General features: G+C 43.2%; 1 protein-coding gene across 8 annotated transcripts in view; it reads left to right on the top strand.

Moving 5' to 3' along the window:
• The window catches only part of LOC141117243 (Fc receptor-like protein 3), a 205,229-nt gene that overhangs the window by 144,024 nt on the left and 34,386 nt on the right, over positions 1-26,819 (top strand). For 4 of the 8 annotated variants that reach the window (XM_073609981.1, XM_073609979.1, XM_073609980.1 and 1 more), the window contains 3 exons: positions 11,148-11,213; positions 14,418-14,483; positions 18,766-18,909. In XM_073609981.1, the coding sequence (XP_073466082.1) occupies positions 11,148-11,213; positions 14,418-14,483; positions 18,766-18,909 (276 nt within the window). The remainder of the gene's footprint in view (positions 1-11,147; positions 11,214-14,417; positions 14,484-18,765; positions 18,910-26,819) is intronic. The other 4 variants (XM_073609982.1, XM_073609977.1, XM_073609976.1 and 1 more) reach the window with 4 other exon arrangements.

The following is a 26,819-nucleotide window of genomic DNA, read 5'->3' as shown; positions in this document are numbered from 1 at the left end:
AATAATTAGTGTGGCCATAGGCAGACAGAAACTATATCCTGCTGCTGAAACAGAGGCCTGGATCAAGGGGATAGGCATACTGGTCTTCAGATTTTTGGTCACTGTTATTTTCTATGCCAATGTATTCAAATGATTGCCCATTTGTGGGCTGCGTATTTGCCCATAAAGGCTGTGTAGTATAAGGATTGCCCATATGTTGGTTGCACATTTTGTTTTGTCAGAATAGCCAGTCAGCACTATTCAAAGATGATTTTTTTCTGTTCCAAAATGTGCTATTTTTTGCTTAAATTTAATTAACTATTATTTCAAATACAAAAGCCTGATCATCAACAATTATTATTCAAATGGCCACTCTGTTGGGAACTAATCATGCAAATTAAAGTTTAGATGCTACACTACATTCACTGTGCATTTAACCCACCAAGACCTAAAACGTAACTTTTAATACAAATTCTCAGTAAAATATTTTACCTAAATTATCAAGACACATTTTATAAAGTGGACCTAAGCTTTGATTTACTTGCATTAAAGAAAAAAGTTTGCTTAGATTAAATAAAGAATAGTGGGTGAAGCCAAGAGTTCCCCTGTGAGAATTTGTTTTGCATATTATTGAAGGACCTCATTCAATGAAGACATTATTTTGGAATGGGCAATGCCATAGCATAATTGGATTATATAAATGGACACATCTGCTCAGGTTCAGTTTGTGGAGGGTTTGTTGAAACCTGTTGAAATTTGTAAAACACAAACTTAGCATCAAAATCCATGACTAACAAGAAACCTTTTGAAAAACAAAATAAACATAGGAGGCTTGACACTGCCATGGATGGGGCCTGTGCCAATACTAAGAAAACAATTACAGTGGGGACAGGGTCCTGTTCAAGTGACTTTAATGGCAACTTACAAAATACAAAAATCTTTAGGGGATGCCCTAAAGCTGTACATGGTATTTTGGAAACATCCTGCTTTTAAGGGACATTCTTGATCGCAGTGTGCTTTGTTAGTGTATTTTCAGCTGAGGAATTACAGCCAGCAGCAGCACCCTAATCTACTTTTATTTCTGATTGCAATTGTTGTAACAGTGACTTATCATTCCCAAGTAGGGATGAGCTTCGAGTTTGAGCCGAACTCATGTTCGACTCGAACATAGGCTGTTCGCAAGTTCGCCGAACAGCGAACAATTTAGGGTGTTCGCGGCAAATTCGAATGCCGCAGAACACCCTTTAAAAGTCTATGGGAGAAATCAAAAGACTAATTTTAAAGGCTTATATGCAAGTTATTGTCATAAAAAGTGTTTGGGGACCCGGGTCCTGCCACAGGGGACATGGATCAATGCAAAAAAAAGTTTTAAAAACGGACGTTTTTTCAGGAGCAGTGATTTTAATAATGTTAAAGTCAAACAATAAAAGTGTAATATCCCTTTAAATTTCATACCTGGGGGGTGTCTATAGTATGCCTGTAAAGGGGCGCATGTTTCCCGTGTTTAGAACAGTCTGACAGCAAAATGACATTTCGAAGGAAAAAAACATTTAAAACTACCCGCGGCTATTGCATTGCCGACAATACACATAGAAGTTCATTGATAAAAATGGCATGGGAATTCCCCACAGGGAAACCCCGAACCAAAATTAAAAAAAAAAAATGACGTGGGAGTCCCCCTAAATTCCAATACCATACCCTTCAGGTCTGGTATGGATTTTAAGGGGAACCCCGCGCCAAAAAAACAAAAAAAAACGGCGTGGGGTCCCCCCAAGAATCCATACCAGACCCTTATCCGAGCACGCAACCTGGCAGGCCGCAGGAAAAGAGGGGGGGACGAGAGTGCGGCCCCCCCCTCCTGAACCATACCAGGCCACATGCCCTCAACATTGGGAGGGTGCTTTGGGGTAGCCCCCCAAAACACCTTGTCCCCATGTTGATGAGGACAAGGGCCTCATCCCCACAACCCTGGCCGGTGATTGTAGGGGTCTGCGGGCGGGGGGCTTATCAGAATCTGGAAGATCCCGGCCCCCCCCTGTGTGAAATGGTAAGGGGGTACTTACCCCTACCATTTCACAAAAAAACTGTCAAAAATGTTAAAAATGACAAGAGACAGTTTTTGACAATTCCTTTATTTAAATGCTTCTTCTATTTAATTCAATTTAGGGGGAACCCCACGTCATTTTTTTTTTTTAATTTTGGCCGGGGTTCCCCTTAATATCCATACCAGACCTGAAGGGCCTGGTATGGAATTTAGGGGGACTCCCACGTCATTTTTTTTTTTTAATTTTGGTTCGGGGTTTCCCTGTGGGGAATTCCCATGCCGTTTTTATCAATGAACTTCTATGTGTATTGTCGGCAATGCATTAACCACGGGTAGTTTTAAATGGGTTTTTTCCTTCAAAATGTCATTTTGCTGTCAGACTGTTCTAAACACGGGAAACATGCGCCCCTTTACAGGCATACTATAGACACCCCCCAGGTACGAAATTTAAAGGGATATTACACTTTTATTGTTTGACTTTAAGCATTATTAAAATCACTGCTCCTGAAAAAACGGCCGTTTTTAAAACTTTTTTTTGCATTGATCCATGTCCCCTGGGGCAGGACCCGGGTCCCCAAACACTTTTTATGACAATAGCTTGCATATAAGCCTTTAAAATTAGCACTTTTGATTATTCATGTCCGTGTCCCATAGACTTTAACGGTGTTCACGTGTTCAAGCGAACTTTTTTCCTGTTCGCATGTTCTGGTGCGAACCGAACAGGGGGGTGTTCGGCTCATCCCTATTCCAAGACTTCTATGACTGGCCTGAATATAGTAGAGACAATCATTGCAGACAATCTTCATCAGCTAGCTGAGCTCACCAAACTCTTGGCATCAACAAATATCTTTATTGTATGAAGAACATTAAGGCAAGCAATAGATAAGTTTTTAAGGTAGTCAAAATGAATATTTTCTTTTCCCAGCCTCAATGTGTGCCTTGACAGAGCAGTACAGAAACACACTAATGCCCCGTACACATGATCGGATTTTCCGACAACAAATGTTGGATGTGAGCTTGTCCGACTGTGTGTATGCTCCATCGACCATTTGTTGTGGGACTTTCCACCAACAAATGTTGGCTAGCAGGTTCTCAAATTTTCCGCCAACAAATTTTTGTTGTCGGACTTTCCGATTGTGTGTACAGAAGTCCATCGCACAAAAGTCCACGCATGCTCAGAAGCGTCCGGTCTTGTAAACTAGCATTCGTAATGGAGAATTAACATTCATGACGTGGCAAATTAGGAACACACAATTCTCTTCTTCTTTAATGGGATAATAATGAAGCTGCTTTGCTGGTGATATTGATGGAGTTATTGCAAACAAATTTTTAAAGGCTTTTTTTTCAAGTGATATCAAGAATAAGAATAATGATAATAGCGCTAAATGAAAAATGAAAAATCAACACTCACCAAACTTCTACTAACACAAAATTAGCAGAAGCCCAAAGGGTGTCGCTAAAGAGCTGAAAAACCACGTAGTACATCTAGTACGTCACTACGTTCGTAATTGTTGGCCAACATTTGTGTGACCGTGTGTATGCAAGACAAGTTGGAGCCAACAACCTTCGAACAAAATTCCACGGTTTTGTTGTCGGAAATTTCGATCGTGTGAACGGGGCATAAGTGGAAGTTACATCACACAAAGGGGGAGAAGTTATAAACATTACATGTAATGAAAACAATGACCACAAGGTGGCAGCATAAACAAAAACATTCAACAAGAGCATGGGTCTATAAACTTTCTAAACAAAGGGACAGTTTTTAATCCTTCAAACGTTAGGGAGCCGGACTGTGGCCAGACTATGTAGAAAAAACCCCAGTGTCAGTGGGAGTAAAAAATGCCTCAGGCTTGGTTGTCAGTGGGAGTAAAAAATGCCTCAGGCTTGGTGGTCAGTGGGAGTAAAAAATGCCTCAGGCTTGGTGATTAGTGGGAGTAATAAAAAAATATTTTTGGTGCGCCATAGCTGTGTCAGTGGGGGGAATTATACCCCACCGTTGATGTCGGTGATAGAAGCAACTGCATTGCCCATACAACTGTGGATGGCAGCACACATTTATTCATATCATTTTGACTGTCATTTTGTCATAAAAAGCTAACATTGCTGTAGCACTCTATTTCTCCACCCCCAACTAATTCCTATTTCCACCTGAACTTTTGAAACTGGCTACAACTGAATCCTGCAGAATTTTTTGAGCAGGTGTAGGTCCTTGAAAAGGTTGTAGTGAAGACTTTAGCTATGCACAGCTCTCCTTCAGTACTATCTATCCTATTTATCCTATTTATATTTATAGGCTACTTTCACACGGGGGGGGGGGGGCATTAGCGGCGCTTTACCGCTGTAATAGTGGTGATTTTTGGCCGCTAGCGTGGTGCTTTTAACCCCCGCTAGCGGCCGAATACAGGGTTAATAGCACCCACAAAGCACTGCTGCTGAAGTGCTTTTCAAGGGCTTCGGCAGTGGTGCCTATTGATTCCAATAGCAGAGGCGGTGCAGGAGCGGTGTATTCACCGCTCCGGTACTGCCCGAAGATGCTGCTTGCAGGACTTTTTGTAACATCCTGCAAGTGCACGCTCCAGTGTGAAAGCACTCGGGCTCTCACACTGGGGCTGCAAGGGAGATGTTTTTCAGGTGCTTTACAGGCGCTATTTTTAGCCCTTTAGTGCCTGAAAAACACATCAGTGTGAAAGTAGCCTTAAACAAATTTTAATATTACACAAAGATAACCTGAGTAAATACAAAATGCAGTTTTTAAATGTCAATTTCATGTATTAAGGGACAAAAGCTGCCCAAACCTGCCTGGCCCTATGTGAAAAAGTACTTGCCCCTAAACCTAACCTAAACCTAACCTAAACCCTTGGCGGCAACAACTGCAATCAAGCATTTGCGATAACTGGCAATGAGTAGGGATGAGCCGAATACCCCCCGGTTCGGTACGCAGCAGAACATTGCGAACAGGCAAAAAATTTGTTCGAACACCAGGACACGAACATGAATAATCAAAAGTGCTCATTATAAAGGCTTATATGCAAGTTATTGTCATAAAAAGTGTTTGCAGACCTGGGTTCAGCCCCAGGGGACATGTATCAATGCAAAAAAAAGTTTTAAAAACAGCCGTTTTTTCAAGAGCAGTGATTTTAATAATACTTAAACTGAAATAATAAAAGTGAAATATTCCTTTAAATTTTATACCTGGGGGATGTCTATAGTATGCCTGTAAAGTGGCGCATGTTTCCCATGTTTAGAACAGTCCGAGAGCAAAATGACATTTCTAAAGGAAAAAAAGTCATTTAAAACTACTCGCGGCTATAATGAATTGTCGGTCCCGCAATACACATAAAAGTAATTGAAAAAAACGGCATGGGATTCCCCCACAGTCCATTAACAGGCCCTTTGGGTCTGGTATAAATATTAAGGGGAGACCCGAACCAAAATTTAAAAAAAAATTGTGTGGGGGTCACCCCAAATTCCATACCTGGCCCTTCAGGTCTGGTATGGATATTAAGGGGAACCCTGGGCCAAAATTTAAAAAAAAAATGGCGTGGGGGCCCTCCCTCAAAATCCATACCAGACCCTCCAGGTCTGGTATGGATTTTAAGGGGAACCCCGTGCCAATTTTTTTTTTAAAAATGGCGCGGGGTCCCCCAAAAATCCATACCAGACCCTTATCCGAGCATGCAACCTGGCAAGCTGCATGAAAAGAGGGAGGGACGAGAGAGCGCCCCCCCTGAACCATACCAGGCCACATCCCCTCAACATGGAGAGGGTGCTTTGGGGAAGCCCAAAAAATGACATGACACAGCTTGGGGACAAGTCCTTTATTAATAAAATAAAAAAATAAAACTGTTCCTGAAGTCTTCTTCTTCTCTTGCTCCACTGACGGACCGAAAAAAAAAAAAGCCGCACCAACCTGCCTCCATGGGAGGCACTCACCGTATGATTCTCACAAATGACAGTTCTTTTATAACTGAGGGCGGGGCCACATGGTGACACCCCAGGTGACCCCGCCCCCCTCCGGCGCATGGAGACATCCCTATGGCTTCCCCGTAGCGTCAGAGGGGAGCGGACCACCCAGTCTGCCCCCTCTGATGCACAGGGACATCCCTATGGCTTTCCCGTAGCGCCAGAGGGAGGCGGGGCCACCCGGTTAAGTAACCAAGTGACCCTGCCCCCTCTAACGCTACGGGGAAGCCATAGGGATGTCCCAATGCGTAAGAGGGGGGCGGGGTCTCCCTGTGATGTCACCGTGTGGCCCTGCCCTCAGTTATAAAAGAACTGTCACCTGAGAGGACGGTGCCTCTCATGGAGACGGGTCGGTGCGGCTTTTCTTTTTTTTTTTTTCAGTCCACCATATATAATGCTGTCAGAAACGGGTGGAACTGGCTGGCCATTATCCCAAAGGCATTCTCATTGACTCTTCGGCCTCTGGCCAGCCACTAGTTAAAAACCCTCCTCTCTGGGGTGAGGGTCCTCTCGGGAAATGGCCTCATCAGGTGCTCTCCCAGACCCAATGCTTCATCAGCAAGAAAGACGAGTGGGAGTCCTTCAATGTTGTTCGCATCAGGTGGCAATGCCAGGCCACTAGTCTGAAAAAGTCGGGAAAACTTAGTCTGGGCGAAGACTCTTCCATCCTCCATGCGACAAATCTTCACCACATCCACATAGAGGAACTCATATTGTGCTGACACCACCGCAATTAACATTATACTATTAAACCCCTTATAGTTATAATAGTAAGACCCCGAATGAGGTGGTGGCACGATGTGGACGTGCTTCCCATCTATAGCCCCTCCACAGTTGTGAAAGTCCCAATGGCCGGCAAAATGGGATGCCACAATCTGACATTCCTGTGGTGTTGAAGGAAACTATGGAGTCAAACCAGAAAAAAGAATATTAGTACTTTTGCACATAACATTGCAAGCAGATTACACAAAAACATTCTTGCCCAACATCAGTATAACATTTTTTTAAGGAGTATTTAAAGACAAAAATATAAGGTCCACTTATCAGATTCTTCTCCCCCTCTGATGGGCCATTGTAAAGGGTTCGAGAGGGTTCGAGCTGAGTTTGGGACCCAAAAAAAAAGCCTATGGCACTCTGCCTGAATTTAAGGACAACAATAACATTTGTACACATTTTAGGGGGTGTTTAGGGTAAAGCGCTAAAATGGAGCTGACAAAATACATTGTTAAGTGACTAGGCTAGGTGTATATGGGCCCAGGATAGCATGCTGGGGAGTTTAGTGAAGGCAAATATGCATGTAGGCCAAAGAAGGTGCATTAAAAGCTTACAGCATGCATGGGAACAAAGGGGACATTCACAGCATATTACAATAATGGTAATTAGGGAATGATGAAAGAAATACAATACATTAGCATACATTAAATACATAGAATGTGATGTTAAAGGAGAAAACTTACCTTAATATGGTCTTTCTGCAGGACCTTAATAATGGCAGAACAGGTCTCTGTTATAATGATCCCCAGAGCCTGGGGAGAGATGCCTGTCGAGAACTTGAGGTCCTGCAGGCTTCTCCCAGTCGACAAGTACTGCAACGTGGTGACTAGCCTCTGCTCCGGAGTGATGGCTTGCCTCATGCAGGTATCCTGCCTGCTAATATAAGGGGTCAGCAAAGCCAACAGACGGTAAAAAACAGGGTCCGTCATCCTTAGAAAGTTCCTGAAATCATCAGGATTATTCTCCTGGATCTCACGCAGTAAAGGCATATGAGAGAATTGGTCACACTGGAGTAATCAATTCTTGGTCCATGAACTCCTCCCCACCCTGTTCATGGACTGGGCTTGTGTCAAAGTAAGAACCCCAACACCAAGCCCCCGCACAGCACGAACTCTACGACGTACCCGCAATGTGGCCTCAAAACGGTCGGCTGGTCAGAACGAACTAACAGAACGCACTGAAGAACAGCAAGACCTGTAAAGAGTGAGCTGAAAATCAGCAACAAGCGGACAAGAAACTGAAAAACAGATATGAACTGATTACACGCACTGAGAAACAGATGCAAACCCACAAGCACAAACTAAACAGCAGTAAAACGATCTGAAAAGCACGAGTCTGAAAAGCGTGAATTGTCTCTAACCAAACTTCTACTAACACAAGATAAAAATGAGATTAGCAGAAGGAGTCCAAAGGGTGGCGCAGTTGATCTTCCTTTTTATAGTGCCGTCGTACATGTTGTACGTCACTGCGTTCTTTACGGTCGGAATTTGGTGTGACCGTGTGTATGCAAGACAGCTTTAGCGGAATTCCATTAGAATTACGATGGAAAAACCTTCAGAGTTTATTCCGACGGAAAAAAACGGTCGTGTGTACAGGGCATCACAATCTCCAGGCTACAGATCACCCTGCTGCATGCTCCTCGAAAGGAAACTGTAAGCTGATGTGCGGATTGTCCATGCAAGGGCCTGCAATCCCCTGTACATTGCATAAGCATATTTCACTGTTGTCACTATTTTAAAAAAAAAAGTATGTAAAAAAATAATTGTAGACAGCAACAATTAGGAAATCCCAGATCACAGATATAAGGTACATTGTCAATATGGCTGCTATGACCTCAACCTTTCATACTGAGTGGACATGAGATTATCCAAAAGCCTCCTTATTGGCCTTTATAAGCCAACCAACCTAAGATTAAAGGCCATGTAGTGCAATATGGTTACAGAGAATTTACTGTAGCTTAGCCAAATTCCACAATACTTCACAGAGTAGCAAACTTTGAATCTTCTGGATCTGCGGTGAGTCCATGGTAACAGGGAATCTGAACCTCATCCCTATCAAGTTATGATACCGCATACCATAATAGCAGCAAACAACATTACATTTTGAGTAAAATACTGTGCTTTTAATGGATAAATTGTAAGCATTGATTAGCACTTAATTTCCTGTCTTAAGCATTAGTTCTAGGCAGTCAACAGACTAACCAAATAAAACAGGCACCATTCAACTGTTGGTAAGATAAAACTTGTCAATAAATGTATAGGGTGGGAACTTTCCAAGAGAATGAAAAGGTTTCTGATAAAGAAAACTGTAGAGGGTGTGTCACATTCCAAATATATCAAGAAAATAGGAAAAAAAACCCTAGGGTGGGACTTTTAAGGCACTACCACATAAACAATGAGAAGCAGTAGAAAAATACTAAACGTTTATTAGGAAACATATACTGAATATTGCACATAACCGTGGATACAGTGTATACAAAAATGCTAAGAAAGATACAACTTCCTGAACCCAACGCATTTCAGAGATGGATGCTGTCTCCTTCATCAGGGATTTTTACAGAAAATATAGTATCTATAAGATTCAAATGCAGAATGATCATTCTGCATTTAAAATTTATAGATACTATATTTTCTGTGAAAATCCCTGATGAAGGAGACAGCATCCATCTATGAAACACGTACAGGAAGTTGTATCTTTCTTTGCATTGTTGTATACACTATATGCACGGTTACTGTTACATTAAAAATGTTTAGTATTTTTCTACTACTTCTCATTGTTTATATGGTATTGCCTTAAAAGTCCCACCCTAGGGGTTTTTTCCTCTTTTCAGAGAATGAAGGAAAGCCGAGGTCAGGATTCCCCACTTCAGGACATACTATGTAGCACCCCCAAGACAAATGCTTCAGGCAAGAAGGTAATTAATGTCTCCTTCTTTACCCTAAATTATTCTTCACAATTGACAACAGGTATCACAAGAGGCATGCCTTGAATGTAGCATACGCTGCACATGCACTAGTAGGCAGAGAAAAACACTGCGAAAAAAAAGAAACAGTTTTATGTGTGATTAAGTATTTAAGAGAATTTATTGAGGGTTTCTAACATAAGCTTTCTTTTGGGAAACAGCTCAGATGCCATGAACCACAGCACCAGTACTGTGCTCTCAGCATTAAAAACAAATGGATCTGAAGACAGCTCTGCTGTTGATTTCCTATGTAGAGCAGCAGGCAGCAAACATAACTCTGAGGACAAAGCTTTCAAGATCAATGGAATGATGTCATTATGAGCTTGGAAATGCAGAGATAGGACCAAAGACAGCTGGTTCCTCACATTTGGTTTCTGAAGGAACCTGGAGGAAAAGTTGCAGAGAGATTAATATTAATATAATCTTTAGAAAGAGCAAGCTTTAATAAGTATGGACAGAAGGGAGAAACACCACTTAAATATATAAAAAATACATCAGCTCAATCCAATAATGTGAAAGCCCTTAAGCTCCAAGCTGCAGCTCAATAGTGCAAATCCCTCTATGCATAAACAATAAATAAATAAATAAAATAAGCTGTGCTAATTATACATAGATCACTAAATATATACTATATATATAAATAATATGTTCAAGTCCACAAATAAATACTGTGCCCACCAAGTACCCAATAATGTCGCCAGCCCACTTTCAAAATGATGAAACCAATATAATAATGTGTCCACAAATCTCTGTGATATCATTCAGTAGTGCTCTTCCCTCCACCACATAGATAACACACTCACCAGAGTGCCATAACCATATAGTGGTCTATCCATTTAAATCTCCTCAAGTGGGTTCACATCCAACAGATAATATTTAACCACTCTCAGTGTACTCCCTGATATAATGCCAGAAAACCACAAAAAAACAGCCATCATTGCACAACATGTTTATTAAGCTAAAACTATTAAACGATTGTGCAAACTCCCATGGTATAGTGCCCTTAAACCAGAACTTAGTTCACCCAGCAATGCTCAAAACCAAATGCTCACTGCTGCTCTGCATCTCTGAGTTGACTCACTTTCCAATTGTAGGAAATGACAAAACTGGAAGTCCCCCGAAGTAACGTCTATGGCACGTTGTTGCGCCTGAATGTGTTTTGCATGTATTGAGGCTTCCTGAGGACGCACAATATGTGTGAACAGCAGCATACCATAGAGGTCACTTCCAGGTATGTCTTTTATATCTCCATGTCAGTTCAGGAGTGTCAGGCTTACATAAAACTGTCATAATAAAAATGCTATCAGTAATACATAAAAGAAAACTAAAGGCTTTGTTCATCTACAGTACATTCTCCTGCAGAATTTTACAAAAATAATGCAAATATGAGCTCAAATGTACTTTCTTTTACCATCTCTTTTGCAGAGTCCTCAGATTCTTATGAAATTCTAGCGACTGCACATCCGGTGACCCCACACCCAGTGACAGAAGGTCATTGTGTTATCCATTGTACAATTCTTATACTAACTAATTGCAAAGTTCGGTGTTGCTGTGTGGCTTTTTCAAACCCTACTGAAAAAATTGCTATGGGTTATCCCTAAAGTATGCCTAGCAATGTCAGAAGGACTGGCAGTATACAGTGGCTACAAGAGCTTGTACTGTGTATGAGATGTTGGAGAGGCAAGGCAGAAACCCTAGCATCTATGATTAGGTAGTAGGTGTACTGATGTACCCATGACCTGAAGATAACAGGGTAGCTAGGGATGAGCTTCGAGTTCATGTTCGCCAGTTCGCCGAACAGCGAACAATTTGGGGCGTTCGCGGCAAATTCAAATGCCGCAGAACACCCTTTAAAAGGCTATGGGAGAAATCAAAAGTGCTAATTTTAAAGGCTTATATTCATGGTATTGTCAAAAAAAGTGTTTGGGGACCTGGGTCCTGCCCCAGAGGACATGGATCAATGCAAAAAAAAGTTTTAAAAACGTCCGTTTTTTCGGGAGCAGTGATTTTAATAATGCTTAAAGTGAAACAATAAAAGTGTAATATCCCTTTAAGTTTCGTACCTGGGGGGTGTCTATAGTATGCCTGTAAAGTGGCGCATGTTTCCCCTGTTTAGAACAGTTTGACAGCAAAATGACATTTCAAAGGAAAAAAAGTCATTTAAAACTACTCGCGGCTATTAATGAATTGCCGGTTCGACAATACACATAAAAGTTCATTGATAAAAACAGCCTGGGAATTCCCCACAGGGGAACCCCGAACCAAAATTAAAAAAAAAAATGACGTGGGGGATCCCCCTAAATTCCATACCAGGCCCTTCAGGTCTGGAATAGGTATTAAGGGAAACCCTGGCCAAAATTTAAAAAAAAAAAAGCCGTGGTGTCCCCCCTCAAAATCTATACCAGACCCCTCAGGTCTGGTATGGATTTTAAGTGGAACCCCGCGCCAAAATTTAAAAAAAAAATGGTGTGGGGTCCCCCCAAAAATCCATACCAGACCCTTATCCGAGCACGCAACCTGGCAGGCCGCAGGAAAGGAGGGGGAGACGAGAGAGGGCCCCCCTCCTGAACCGTACCAAGCCACATGCCCTCAACATTGGGAGGGTGCTTTGGGGTAGCCCTCCAAAACACAGTGACGTCAGAAGGGGCGGGGTTACGTAACGGGTGACCCCACCCCCCTCTGACATCATGAGGATTGCCACAGGGAAGTCCCCGTCAAGTCCCTGTGCGTCAGAGGGGGGAGGGGTCACTGGGAGGCTCCGCCCCCCCGTTATTTAAGAACCGTCAGAAGAGGAGAAGCCTCACACAGCGGGAGCCTCCCTCCATGCCATCATGGATGCAGAGCGGCCCGAGGAGAAGAAGATAAGAAGACGCCAGACGGACGAGAACACCGGAGGAAGAACCAGAAGAACCAGAAGAAGAAAAAGATGGAGGAAGAAACCGAAGGAAGATAGAAGATGGAAGAAAGAAGATAGAAGATAGAAGAAAGAAGAAGCATTTAAATAAAGGAATTGTCAAAAACTGTCTCTTGTCATTTTTAACATTTTTGACAGTTTTTTTGTGAAATGGTAGGGGTACTTTTGTACCCCCTTACCATTTCACACAGGGGGAGGGCCAGGATCTGGGGGTCCCCTTGTCAAAGGGGGCTTGCAGATTCTGATAAGCCCCCCACCCGCAGACCCCCACAACCACCGTGCAAGGGTTGTGGGGATGTGGCCCTTGTCCCCATCAACATGGGGACAAGGTGTTTTGGGGGGCTACCCCAAACCACCCTCCCAATGTTGAGGGCATGTGGCCTGGTACGGTTCAGGGGGGGCGCTCTCTTGTCCGCCCTCTTTTCCTGCAGCCTGCCAGGTGCTCGGATAAGGGTCTGGTATGGATTTTTGGGGGGACCCCACGCTGTTTTTTTTTAATTTTGGCGCTGGGTTCCCCTTAAAATCCATAGTATAGATTTTGAGGGGGACCCCACGCCATTTTTAAAAAAAATTTTGGTCGGGGTTCCCCTTAATATCCATACCAGACCTGAAGGGTCTGGTATGGAATTTAGGGGGACCCCCACGTAATTTTTTTTTTTAAATTTTGGTTCGGGGTTCCCCTGTGGGGAATTCCCATGCCGTTTTTATCAATGAACTTTTATGTGTATTGTCGGACCGGCAATTCATTAATAGCTGCGAGTAGTTTTAAATGACTTTTTTTCCTTTGAAATGTCATTTTGCTGTCAGACTGTTCTAAACATGGGAAACATGCGCCCCTTTACAGGCATACTATAGACACCCCCCAGGTACGAAATTTAAAGTGATATTACACTTTTATTGTTTCACTTTAAGCATTATTAAAATCACTGCTCCCGAAAAAACGTCCGTTTTTAAAACTTTTTTGCATTGATCCATGTCCCCTGGGGCAGGACCCAGGTCCCCAAACACTTTTTATGACAATAACTTACATCTAAGTCTTTAAAATTAGCACTTTGGATTATTCATGTTCGTGTCCCATAGACTTTAAAGGTGTTCGCGTGTTCGAACTAATTTTTGCCTGTTCGCAAGTTCTGGTGCGAACCGAACAGGGGGGTGTTCGGCTCATCTCTAAGGGTAGCTATTTTGTGCCTAAAGCAATAGACCAAAGAATGCAGCTTATCAAATCTCTTAGGACTATGAGTAAATTTAGGATGAGTTATAAGCACTAGAAATTATTTCTGACGTGGTAAAGCAATTGCGATGTAGAAGTTACTGTAATTAGTCTTCAGGTTACATGGAGGGTTAGGGTTAAATGGAGAGTTGGACTACAGGAAGAGTTCATATTAAGCTTACAAGAGGGTTAGTATAACAAGGACATTGGGTTACAGGAACAGTTAGTGCTAAGCTTACACAAGGGTTAGTGTTACATAAAGGGTTAAGGGGGGTTTATGGTATCTTTGTATTGGGACCTCTGCACCTCTGATGCTGACACTTAAATTATTTCTAAAAAAGGTTTCAAAGTCTAGAGGTCATAGAGGTCACTTCCAGGTATGTCTTTTATATCTCCATGTCAGTTCAGGAGTGTCAGGCTTACATAAAACTGTCATAATAAAAATGCTATCAGTAATACATAAAAGAAAACTAAAGGCTTTGTTCATCTACAGTACATTCTCCTGCAGAATTTTACAAAAATAATGCAAATATGAGCTCAAATGTACTTTCTTTTACCATCTCTTTTGCAGAGTCCTCAGATTCTTATGAAATTCTAGCGACTGCACATCCGGTGACCCCACACCCAGTGACAGAAGGTCATTGTGTTATCCATTGTACAATTCTTATACTAACTAATTGCAAAGTTCGGTGTTGCTGTGTGGCTTTTTCAAACCCTACTGAAAAAATTGCTATGGGTTATCCCTAAAGTATGCCTATCAATGTCAGAAGGACTGGCAGTATACAGTGGCTACAAGAGGTTTTACTGTGTATGAGATGTTGGAGAGGCAAGGCAGAAACCCTAGCATCTATGATTAGGTCGTAGGTGTACTGATGTACCCATGACCTGAAGATAACAGGGTAGCTAGGGATGAGCTTCGAGTTCGAGTCGAACTCATGTTCGACTCGAACATCGGCTGTTCGCCAGTTCGCCGAACAGCGAACAATTTGGGGCGTTCGCGGCAAATTCAAATGCCGCAGAACACCCTTTAAAAGGCTATGGGAGAAATCAAAAGTGCTAATTTTAAAAGCTTATATTCATGGTATTGTGAAAAAAAGTGTATGGGGACCTGGGTCCTGCCCCAGAGGACATGGATCAATGCAAAAAAAAGTTTTAAAAACGTCCGTTTTTTCGGGAGCAGTGATTTTAATAATGCTTAAAGTGAAACAATAAAAGTGTAATATCCCTTTAAGTTTCGTACCTGGGGGGTGTCTATAGTATGCCTGTAAAGGGGCGCATGTTTCCCCTGTTTAGAACAGTTTGACAGCAAAATGACATTTCAAAGGAAAAAAAGTCATTTAAAACTACTCGCGGCTATTAATGAATTGCCGGTTCGACAATACACATAAAAGTTCATTGATAAAAACAGCCTGGGAATTCCCCACAGGGGAACCCCGAACCACAATTTTAAAAAAAAATGACGTGGGGGATCCCCCTAAATTCCATACCAGGCCCTTCAGGCCTGGAATAGGTATTAAGGGAAACCCTGGCCAAAATTAAAAAAAAAAAAAAAGCCGTGGTGTCCCCCCTCAAAATCTATACCAGACCCCTCAGGTCTGGTATGGATTTTAAGTGGAACCCAGCGCCAAAATTTAAAAAAAAAAATGGTGTGGGGTCCCCCCAAAAATCCATACCAGACCCTTATCCGAGCACGCAACCTGGCAGGCCGCAGGAAAGGAGGGGGAGACGAGAGAGGGCCCCCCTCCTGAACCGTACCAAGCCACATGCCCTCAACATTGGGAGGGTGCTTTGGGGTAGCCCTCCAAAACACAGTGACGTCAGAAGGGGCGGGGTTACGTAACGGGTGACCCCACCCCCCTCTGACGTCACGAGGATTGCCACAGGGAAGTCCCCGTCAAGTCCCTGTGCGTCAGAGGGGGGAGGGGTCACTGGGAGGCTCCCCCCCCCGTTATTTAAGAACCGTCAGAAGAGGAGAAGCGTCACACAGCGGGAGCCTCCCTCCATGCCATCATGGATGCAGAGCGGCCCGAGGAGAAGAAGATAAGAAGACGCCAGACGGACGAGAACACCGGAGGAAGAACCAGAAGAACCAGAAGAAGAAAAAATTGGAGGAAGAAACTGAAGGAAGATAGAAGATGGAAGAAAGAAGATAGAAGATAGAAGAAAGAAGAAGCATTTAAATAAAGGAATTGTCAAAAACTGTCTCTTGTCATTTTTAACATTTTTGACAGTTTTTTTGTGAAATGGTAGGGGTACTTTTGTACCCCCTTACCATTTCACACAGGGGGAGGGCCAGGATCTGGGGGTCCCCTTGTCAAAGGGGGCTTGCAGATTCCGATAAGCCCCCCACCCGCAGACCCCCACAACCACCGTGCAAGGGTTGTGGGGATGTGGCCCTTGTCCCCATCAACATGGGGACAAGGTGTTTTGGGGGGCTACCCCAAACCACCCTCCCAATGTTGAGGAACAGTTAGTGCTAAGCTTACACAAGGGTTAGTGTTACATAAAGGGTTAAGGGGGGTTTATGGTATCTTTGTATTGGGACCTCTGCACCTCCGATGCTGACACTTAAATTATTTCTAAAAAAGGTTTCAAAGTCTTTTTTGAACAGATAAAATCTATGAAGAAAATATATGATTCTACTTTATTTTAACTGTAGAAAAAAAAAATAATGGATTAAACTGGATTGAAATTATAATTCCCAAAGAAATATTGCAAAGTATCAGTTTTCACCCTAACAAAATCTGGCTTTATCCACAAATAGACATAAGTGGGCATTTAGAAACATTATGTAACAACCCTGGAGCAGGACACTTGGCTGCATAAATAAAAACACTGCAGTTTAAACCAAAAGCAAGAAGAAAGAGGAGGGATTCAAAGACAGGTTGCAGAAAGCCCTGCACCAGATTGTTCCAGGAGACATATACTGAGAACTTTTGGTTGACCAGTCTGCAGCAACCGACATAATTACATTTGGCCACAATAAAAAATATTAATCCTCTTTACTAATACAGGTGTTAATTCAAAAGCAATAATGGTACTTTACTGCAGTTGCTTTAGTTTCAAAGTTGAACTTTGGGCAAAAAGGTATTTAATAAAATGTGACTAATTTAACTTTAAATACTGAAATGAAATAAAATAGAGGCACTGGACTTGAAGCTTGACTTTCTTCAAATGCAGGTTGATTGTAGTTCTTGACAAATGTATCACTTGGAAAACACAAAGTGGGGGGATAGTTCCACACAAGTTGAATACTCCTGACTTAAGAAATATACATTACTAGAAGAAACCAAGCACCAAATGATCAGTTCAAAAGTCCGTATATCCATTGTTCTTGACGGTGAAGACACAGCCAGTAAAAAAACAATAACTAACACTATGTATTCTCCTTCATCAGGGCTCAGGTTTGGTTGATAGAGTTCCAATATGGACTATGATAAAAACTTTTGGATGGATATTTTAAACAAGGGTGAATATTCACAACTTAATGGTATTGGAATTCCAGCAACCAAACCCGAGTCCTGATAAAGGGGGGATTCTTTATCTTTGGCTACTATTTTTCCACTAGTCGTGACTCCAATTTTAAGAATAAAGGGTATATGGACTTTTATACTAATTGTTTGGTGCTTGGTTTCTTCCCTTCATGTTAATTTTAAGTACTGCCAGTAAAGCAGCCTGAAATTAGATCCCCATATTCTTCCATGCATCAGAGCTCTTTCTCAAAGAGCAAAGAGAGTGCCTTATTAGTGTGTTGCCAGACCTCCATTATCCAATTTTCAAGCTAAAAGTGGGGAAAGGACCAAACTTTATTGCTTTTCTTTAACAGATGAAAGTGAGGTCACCCAACCATCTATGCAGGGCTGTTGATGTGCATAAATCACAAGTATGTCTGAATGGAATTAGAAATGTTACTCAATTTGCATATACTGTATGTATTTGACCCTGTTTTAGTATTTGTTGTTACTTTAAGTACAATTACCCCTTTACACAAGCAAGCAGCGCCTTTGGTACAGTAAGTGGCTATACTACATTTGTATTCCCCCAATGTTGTTGCTGGTTGACCTGGTTTAAAGGGGTTGTAAACCCTCGTGTTTTTTCACCTTAATGCATCGTATGCATTAAGGTGAATAAAACTTCTGTCACTGACCAGCCTCCTGTTTTACTCACCTGAGCCCCATAATTCCCACGCTGGAGAGGCGCTCACCCTCTCTGCCCATTGTCTCGGCTCTTGATTGGATAGATTGATAGCAGCGCAGCCATTGGCTCCTGCTGCTGTCAATCAAATCCAATGATGCGGGTGGTGGGCCGAGTCTGGCATTCTGTGTCTATGGACGCAAATTCTGGACTTGGGAGCACGCCCGCACGGTGACCCCCAATGAGAGCACTTCTCCTAGGTGGTTTCCCTATGCAGGGAGGAGCCGCGAGTGCTGTTGGGGGACCCCAGAAGTGGAAGATCAGGCCCCAATTTTGCGGAAATGTCAGAAGTTTGAATCCACCATTGGCTTCTTATATCAGCCAGGGAATCTTGTAGAAATATATCCCTATTTGAGTTACCAACTTTGCCTACCTACTACAGCCATTCTCATACTCCACATTTTATTCCTCATTCATTTGACTTCACTACTTTCAATTCACTCACCATAAATCAAATAAAAAATACAACAAGATATCCCATGGCAATGGCTGTGATGGGTGGGATCTATAACACCAATCCAATCACCTGCTCTAGTAGGATAGCCACCAGGAGATAAAAGAATGAAACATCAATCTTTTAGCCTATTTGCATTAATTCCTAACAGAAACATACAGTAAGTATAGGTTGGAGTAACTTTCTTTACACCACCTTCATTTTGCTTTATCAATAGTATTCCATGCCTTTGCTTTAAAATACAAATAATGATTGTCTGTTTTTCCTATAGAGACAAATAACAAAAATAATCTAGTGTCGATACTCCCTGTGACTTTGGTAGTATTGCTCCTAGTCCTTGTTGTTGCCATCTTAATCTTCGTGTACAGAAGGAAACAAATTTGGTTATCTGTTAATAACCAACAGCAAATAACAGGTAAGTCCTATAGAAAAGAAAGACTCCCAACTGATCCATAAGACCCTGAAAAGACAATGGTGGCATAACTGAATACCATGTCTTAATTTACTACTTTGTACCCATGATGAGATTTGTAAGTAGCTCACCCACTCATAGTCCATGTTCCTCACTCTGACGCTCAGATGCATTGCAGAGGCCAGTGACTGCAATCAAGGATATCCTTTGTCATTGTGGACAATGGAGCACTAGATTTTCCCTTTATTTGCACAAACTAATTATAAAACAGCATACACTGCAGTGTGATTCACACTCTGTGTCTTGTGTCAAGCACTTACCCAAGTTGCATTTATATTCAAGCTTCCTATAGAATGAAAAGTTAATCCTCCTGAAACTGATATTTAAAGTATGAGTTAAAAAAAATGTTAGACCAGATCACACCACTAGACACAAATTTTGACAAATTTGTTAATTCCGAAATTTCCGAAATTCCAAATTTTTCAATTTCCGAAATTTCTAATTTCAGAATTTCGAATTTCAGAATTTCGAATTTTCGAATTTCAGAACTTCGAATTTTCGGATTTCCAAATTTTTTTGAATTTCCGGAAATTCCGAATTTCGGAAATTAGAATTTCGGAAATTCGAAAATTTTGGAAAATTGGAAGATTTTGGAAATTGGAAAATTGGAAAATTCAAATTTGGAAATTTGGAAATTTGAAAATTCGAAATTAGGAAAGTTGAAAATTAGGAAATTTGAAAATTCAAAAATTTGGAAATTTGAAAATCCGAAAATAAGAATGAAAATCTGAAAATTCAAAAGAATGAAAATCCAAAAATTTGAAAACCCGAAAATCTGAAATAATAACTAATAATAACTATTAAATTAAAGGTATTGGGATTTCCTTTCAAATTTGGCTGTTAGTGAACGTAACGAGTATGAATTTATCTGAAGTCACGAATTATCTGAAATAAAGAATGCCATATCTTAACAAGTGGAACGTAATGATCTAATAATAATAAATAACAATAATAATAATAATAAAACCTTTTTATTATTATTATTATTTATTATTAATTTGTTCCATTCCATTTGTTTAGATGCGGCATTCGTTATTTCAGATAATTCGTAACTTCAGATAAATTTGTATTTGTTACGTTCACAAACAACCAAATTTGAAAGGAAATTCCAATACCTATAATTTAATAGTTAGTTGTTATTAGTTAGTTATCATGTAGAATTTTACTGATTTTCTTTCTTTTTTTCAGAATTCGGAAATTTGGAAATCTGAAAATTCGGAAATTAAAAAATTAGCAAATTAAAAAATTAGCAAATTCAAAAATTAGCAAATTCAAAAATTTGGAATTCGAAAATTCGGAATTCGAAAATTCAGAAATTCAAAAATTCGGAATTCCGATAATCCGAAAATCCAAAATTCTGAAATTTGGGAAATTGGGAAATTTGAAAATCCGAATTTTCGGATTTCCGAATTCTGAATTTTCGGATTTCCGAATTCCGAATTTTCAGATTTCCGAATTTCCAAAAAAAGCAAAAAAACGAATGAAATGAAAACGAACACATTTTTTGTCAGTACACATGTCTACACACCACCACAGAGTGTCACCGAAGCCTATTCAATACAAAGAATTAAAAAAGCTCCTTACCAGATTTTCAGATCTCACAGGGAGATCACAGAATGCCTTGCTGCTCAGCAGCCAAATGAAGCATGATCCAAGGAAAAAAAGACTCTCCAGGTTCCTAAGGCCAGGGCCGTCTATTCCAGGGCTGGACTGGGACAGAAATTTGGCCCTGGACTTCATCCAGATCGGACCAATTTAATTTTGAGTGTCCCCATCAGCACCCCCCTTCACACCAGAGTGGTCCCCATCAGCACCCCCTTACATCACAGTGGTCAGAGTGGTCCCCATCAGCACCCTATTACATCAGAGTGGTCCCCATTAGCACCCCATTACATTAGAGTGGTCCCCATCAGCACCCCATTACATCAGAGTGGTCTCCATCAGCGTCCTCTTACATCAGGTGTCACCCTTCTCCTCCCCATCCCAAGTGTACTCACAGCTCTCCAGAATGAAGGCAGCTTCTCTTCCTGTCTCCAGTCATGTGATAAGGGGAGAGAGGAAGGAAAGTCTGCCGGCTGTCTATCTCCTCCTGCAGTTTAGAGGGAGCAGAAAGTTTAATCCTCACTCCAGCAAGTGTTGGCTTGGTGATAGGAATGAAATAGCGATCATTCCTATCAGTGAGGAGCATCTCCGGGACTGCGCCTGACCGGCCCACTGAGCCATCGGCCCACCGGGAAACGCCCGGTAGTCCCGATGGCCAGTACATGCCTGCTTAATAGCATCATGGGCCCCTGGGCAAAGTAATGCTCTGGGGCCCCTACAATGGAGACAGCGCAGGTAAAAAGACATCAAGTAGGTAAGAGGCAGACAAGCGGAGCTTCCCCTTTTAGGTGGAGCTCCACATTAACTACACAAACAATCATTCTGTACAGCAAAGGAACAGTGGGAAAATACTACATACATAAAGTAAAAAAGCTGTCCTGTGCATATAATATATCTGCTAGATTGATGCCTCCCCAGCACTATGGTCCCTCTACACCCCAGATATCCCCCCAGCACTCTGACCCCTCTACACCCCAGATATCCCCTCAGCACTCTGACCCCTCTACATCCCAGATATCCCCCAGCACTCTGATCCCTCTACATCCCAGATATTCCCCCGGCACTCTGACCCCTCTACGTCTCAGATATCCCCCCAGCACTCTGACCCCTCTACATCCCAGATATTCCCCCAGCACTCTGATCCTTTAAACCCCAGATATCCCCCAGCACTCTGACCTCTTTACACCCCAGATATCTCCCCAGCATTCTGACCTCTCTACACCCTAGATATCCCCCCAGCACTCTGATCCCTCTACACCCCATATATCCCCCAGCACTCTAACCCCTCTACACCCCAGATATCCCCCAGCACTCTAACCCCTCTACACCCCAGATATCGACCAGCACTCTGACCTCTCTACACCCCAGATATCTCCCCAGCACTCTGACCCCTCTACAACCAAGCTATCCCCCCAGCACTCTGACCCCTCTACTTTCCAGATATCCCCCCAAAACTCTAACCCCTCTACACCCCAGATATCCACCCAGCACTCTGGCCCCTCTACACCCCAGATATCCCCCAGCACTCTGATCCCTCTACACCCCAGATATCCCTAAGCGCTCTGAACTCTCTACACCCCAGATATCTCCCCAGCACTCTGACCCCTCTACACCCCAGATATGCCCCAGCACTCTAACCCCTCTACACCCCAGATATCCCCCCAGCACTCTGACCTCTCTACACCCCAGATATCCCCCCAGCACTCTGACCCCTCTACATCCCAGATATTCCCCCAAAACTCTAACCCCTCTACACCCCAGAAATCCCCCAGCACTCTAACCCCTCTACACCCCAGATATCACCCAGCATTCTGACTTCTCTACACCCCAGAATCCCCCCAGCACTCTGATGCTTCTGCACCCCAGATATCCCCCCAGCACTCTGACCCCTCTACACCCCAGATATTCCCCCAGCACTCTGACCCCTCTACACCCCAGATATCCCCCCAGAACTCTGACCTCACTACACCCCAGATATCCCCCAGCACTCTGACCCCTCTACACACCAGTAGGGATGAGCTTCGTGTTCGTGTCGAACCAATGTTCGACTCGAACATCGGCTGTTCGGTCGTTCGCCGAATTGCGAACGATATGGGCCGTTCGCGCCAAATTCGTGTGGCGCGTCACGGCCCATAATTCACTGCGGCATTGCAGTGCATTGCTTGCTGATGATTGGCCAAGCATGCACTATGATCTGCATGCTTGGCCAATCACAGCGCTGCCTTAACAGAGAGCCATAATTGGCCAAAGCCAAGGAGGCTTTGGCCAATTATGGCTCAGGGGATTTAGTACACGCCCCACACTATATAAGGCCGCCTGCACGGCGGCCCTGTGCAGTGTGTTCCGGTGTGCTTAGAGAGAGAGAGAGACAGTGTAATTTCATTTGAGTTAGCTAGATTAGGCAGGACAGTCAGTCAGTTAGCTGCACTTAAAGTGTATTGTGTATATATATGCATCCCAGGTGTTGCATATATATATATATACACTGTATTCAGTTTAGCTAGATCCGTTCCTGTTATCTTCTAGACTATTTACATTTAGTGCAGTGCGTCCTGCTCACAGTGTTCAGCTAGATCCGTTCCTGTTATATTCCTACTGACAGGCAGGCTTGTCTTGTTACAGTATTTTGAAGAAAATTACTGGTGTTCTTTTGATCCTATTAGTACCACAGTCAGGCAGCTAGACTATTTACATTTAGTGCAGTGCGTCCTGCTCACAGTGTTCAGCTAGATCCGTTCCTGTTATCTTCTTACTGACAGGCAGGCTTGTCTTGTTACAGTATTTTAAAGAAAATTACTGGTGTTCTTTTGATCCTATTAGTACCACAGTCAGGCAGCTAGACTATTTACAGTTAGTGCAGTGCGTCCTGCTCACAGTGTTCTGTTAAACCTACAAGTAAGTGGGGTGCGTCCTGCTCACAGTGTTCAGCTAAACCTACAAGTTAGTGGGGTGCGTCCACCTCACAGTGTTCAGCTAAACCTACAAGCTAGTGGGGTGCGTCCTGCTCACAGTGTTCAGCTAGATCCGTTCCTGTTATCTTCTTACTGACAGGCAGGCTTGTCTTGTTACAGTATTTTAAAGAAAATTACTGGTGTTCTTTTGATCCTATTAGTACCACAGTCAGGCAGCTAGACTATTTACAGTTAGTGCAGTGCGTCCTGCTCACAGTGTTCTGCTAAACCTACAAGTTAGTGGGGTGCGTCCTGCTCACAGTGTTCAGCTAAACCTACAAGTTAGTGGGGTGCGTCCACCTCACAGTGTTCAGCTAAACCTACAAGCTAGTGGGGTGCGTCCTGCTCACAGTGTTCAGCTAGATCCGTTTCTGTTATCTTCTTACTGACAGGCAGGCTTGTCTTGTTACAGTAAATACAGCTACCTGAAGAAAATTGCTGGTGTTCTTTTGATCCTATTAGTACCACAGTCAGGCAGCTAGACTATTTACAGTTAGTGCAGTGCGTCCTGCTCACAGTGTTCTGCTAAACCTACAAGTTAGTGGGGTGCGTCCTGCTCACAGTGTTCAGCTAAACCTACAAGTTAGTGGGGTGCGTCCACCTCACAGTGTTCAGCTAAGCCTACAAGCTAGTGGGGTGCGTCCTGCTCACAGTGTTCAGCTAGATCCGTTTCTGTTATCTTCTTACTGACAGGCAGGCTTGTCTTGTTACAGTAAATACAGCTACCTGAAGAAAATTGCTGGTGTTCTTTTGATCCTATTAGTACCACAGTCAGGCAGCTAGACTATTTACAGTTAGTGCAGTGCGTCCTGCTCACAGTGTTCTGCTAAACCTACAAGTTAGTGGGGTGCGTCCTGCTCACAGTGTTCAGCTAAACCTACAAGTTAGTGGGGTGCATCCACCTCACAGTGTTCAGCTAAACCTACAAGCTAGTGGGGTGCGTCCTGCTCACAGTGTTCAGCTAGATCCGTTTCTGTTATCTTCTTACTGACAGGCAGGCTTGTCTTGTTACAGTAAATACAGCTACCTGAAGAAAATTGCTGGTGTTCTTTTGATCCTATTAGTACCACAGTCAGGCAGCTAGACTATTTACAGTTAGTGCAGTGCGTCCTGCTCACAGTGTTCTGCTAAACCTACAAGTTAGTGGGGTGCGTCCTGCTCACAGTGTTCAGCTAAACCTACAAGTTAGTGGGGTGCGTCCACCTCACAGTGTTCAGCTAAACCTACAAGCTAGTGGGGTGCGTCCTGCTCACAGTGTTCAGCTAGATCCGTTCCTGTTATCTTCTTACTGACAGGCAGGCTTGTCTTGTTACAGTATTTTAAAGAAAATTACTGGTGTTCTTTTGATCCTATTAGTACCACAGTCAGGCAGCTAGACTATTTACAGTTAGTGCAGTGCGTCCTGCTCACAGTGTTCTGCTAAACCTACAAGTTAGTGGGGTGCGTCCTGCTCACAGTGTTCAGCTAAACCTACAAGTTAGTGGGGTGCGTCCACCTCACAGTGTTCAGCTAAACCTACAAGCTAGTGGGGTGCGTCCTGCTCACAGTGTTCAGCTAGATCCGTTTCTGTTATCTTCTTACTGACAGGCAGGCTTGTCTTGTTACAGTAAATACAGCTACCTGAAGAAAATTGCTGGTGTTCTTTTGATCCTATTAGTACCACAGTCAGGCAGCTAGACTATTTACAGTTAGTGCAGTGCGTCCTGCTCACAGTGTTCTGCTAAACCTACAAGTTAGTGGGGTGCGTCCTGCTCACAGTGTTCAGCTAAATCTACAAGTTAGTGGGGTGCATCCTGCTCACAGTGTTCAGCTAAACCTACAAGTTAGTGGGGTGCGTCCACCTCACAGTGTTCAGCTAAACCTACAAGCTAGTGGGGTGTGTCCTGCTCACAGTGTTCAGCTAGATCCGTTTCTGTTATCTTCTTACTGACAGGCAGGCTTGTCTTGTTACAGTAAATACAGCTACCTGAAGAAAATTGCTGGTGTTCTTTTGATCCTATTAGTACCACAGTCAGGCAGCTAGACTATTTACAGTTAGTGCAGTGCGTCCTGCTCACAGTGTTCTGCTAAACCTACAAGTTAGTGGGGTGCGTCCACCTCACAGTGTTCAGCTAAAGCTACCTGTAGAAGGTTGGTGGTGTTCTCATACTACAGGCAGGCAGTTGATTTTGCTAGCTGCAGTATCAGTACATATATATATATATATATATATATATATATATATATATATATATCCCAGCTTAGTGCAGCTACAGGCCATTAGTATGTCTGGAAGGCCAAGAAGGAGAGGCAGACAGTCACAAGCCAATAAGAGAGGGCAAGAAGGCTCTGTGTCTAGTGCTGGTCGTGGAGACGGTGCATCCTCATCAGCACGTGGCCATGGGACACGCTTGGCCTTTTTTTCGGCAGCTGGCCATGTTGAGCCGCAACATGCGGAAGACTTGGTCGAGTGGATGACCAAGCCGTCCTCATCCTCCTCATCCTCTCTCACCCATGCCCAGGGTACTTTGTCTGGCAAAGCAGCGGCCTCTTCCCTCGGCTCAATGTCATCAGTGACTCCTTCTCTAGCCCCACCATGTCCTCCTTAGGAGTCCCTCGAACTGTTTGACCACAGTGTTGGGTACATGCTCCAGGAGGATGCCCAGCGTTTGGAAGGATCTGATGATGATACTGAGCTGGATGAAGGCAGTAACACGAGCACGGACAGAGGGGGTGCCCAAGAAGGACAGCAATCTGGTAGTCATGCTCCCCCTGCTGCAGCATACTGCCAGGTTTGCTCCAGTGATGAGGTGGGAGGGGATGATGAGGTCACTGACTCAACGTGGGTGCCTGATAGGAGAGAGGAGGAGGAGGAGGCGGCACATCACCAACGAGGCAGGATGCCCTCCAGGGGCCAGCCTAAGGGCAGCACATTGACTGCATCACACCCCAAAGCTCCACATGTGTAGGGCGCTGCAGTCTCTGCGCGTTATTCAAAAAGTTCTTTGGTGTGGGCCTTTTTTGAGACGAGTGCATCAGATCGCACCGCTGCTATTTGCAACATATGTCTCAAGCGTATCTCGCGTGGCCAAAACATCTCCCACTTGGGTACCACATGCTTGACCAGACATATGTTGACCTGCCATGCAGTTCGTTGGCAAGCGTATCTAAAAGACCCACACCAAAGAACAAAGAGGACCTCTCCTTGCTCCTCATCAGCTGAGATTTCCAACCCCACTAGACCTTCAGTCCTCTCTGAGACCTGCAGTGAGAGGAATGAAGGTGTAGAATTAGGTGTGTCACAGCCACGTACTTGTGGGC

The sequence above is a fragment of the Aquarana catesbeiana genome, linkage group LG13, assembly GCF_042186555.1.
Source record: "Aquarana catesbeiana isolate 2022-GZ linkage group LG13, ASM4218655v1, whole genome shotgun sequence".
NCBI classification, from domain to species: Eukaryota; Metazoa; Chordata; class Amphibia; order Anura; family Ranidae; genus Aquarana; species Aquarana catesbeiana.
This window is presented reverse-complemented; position numbering and strand designations above follow the sequence as displayed.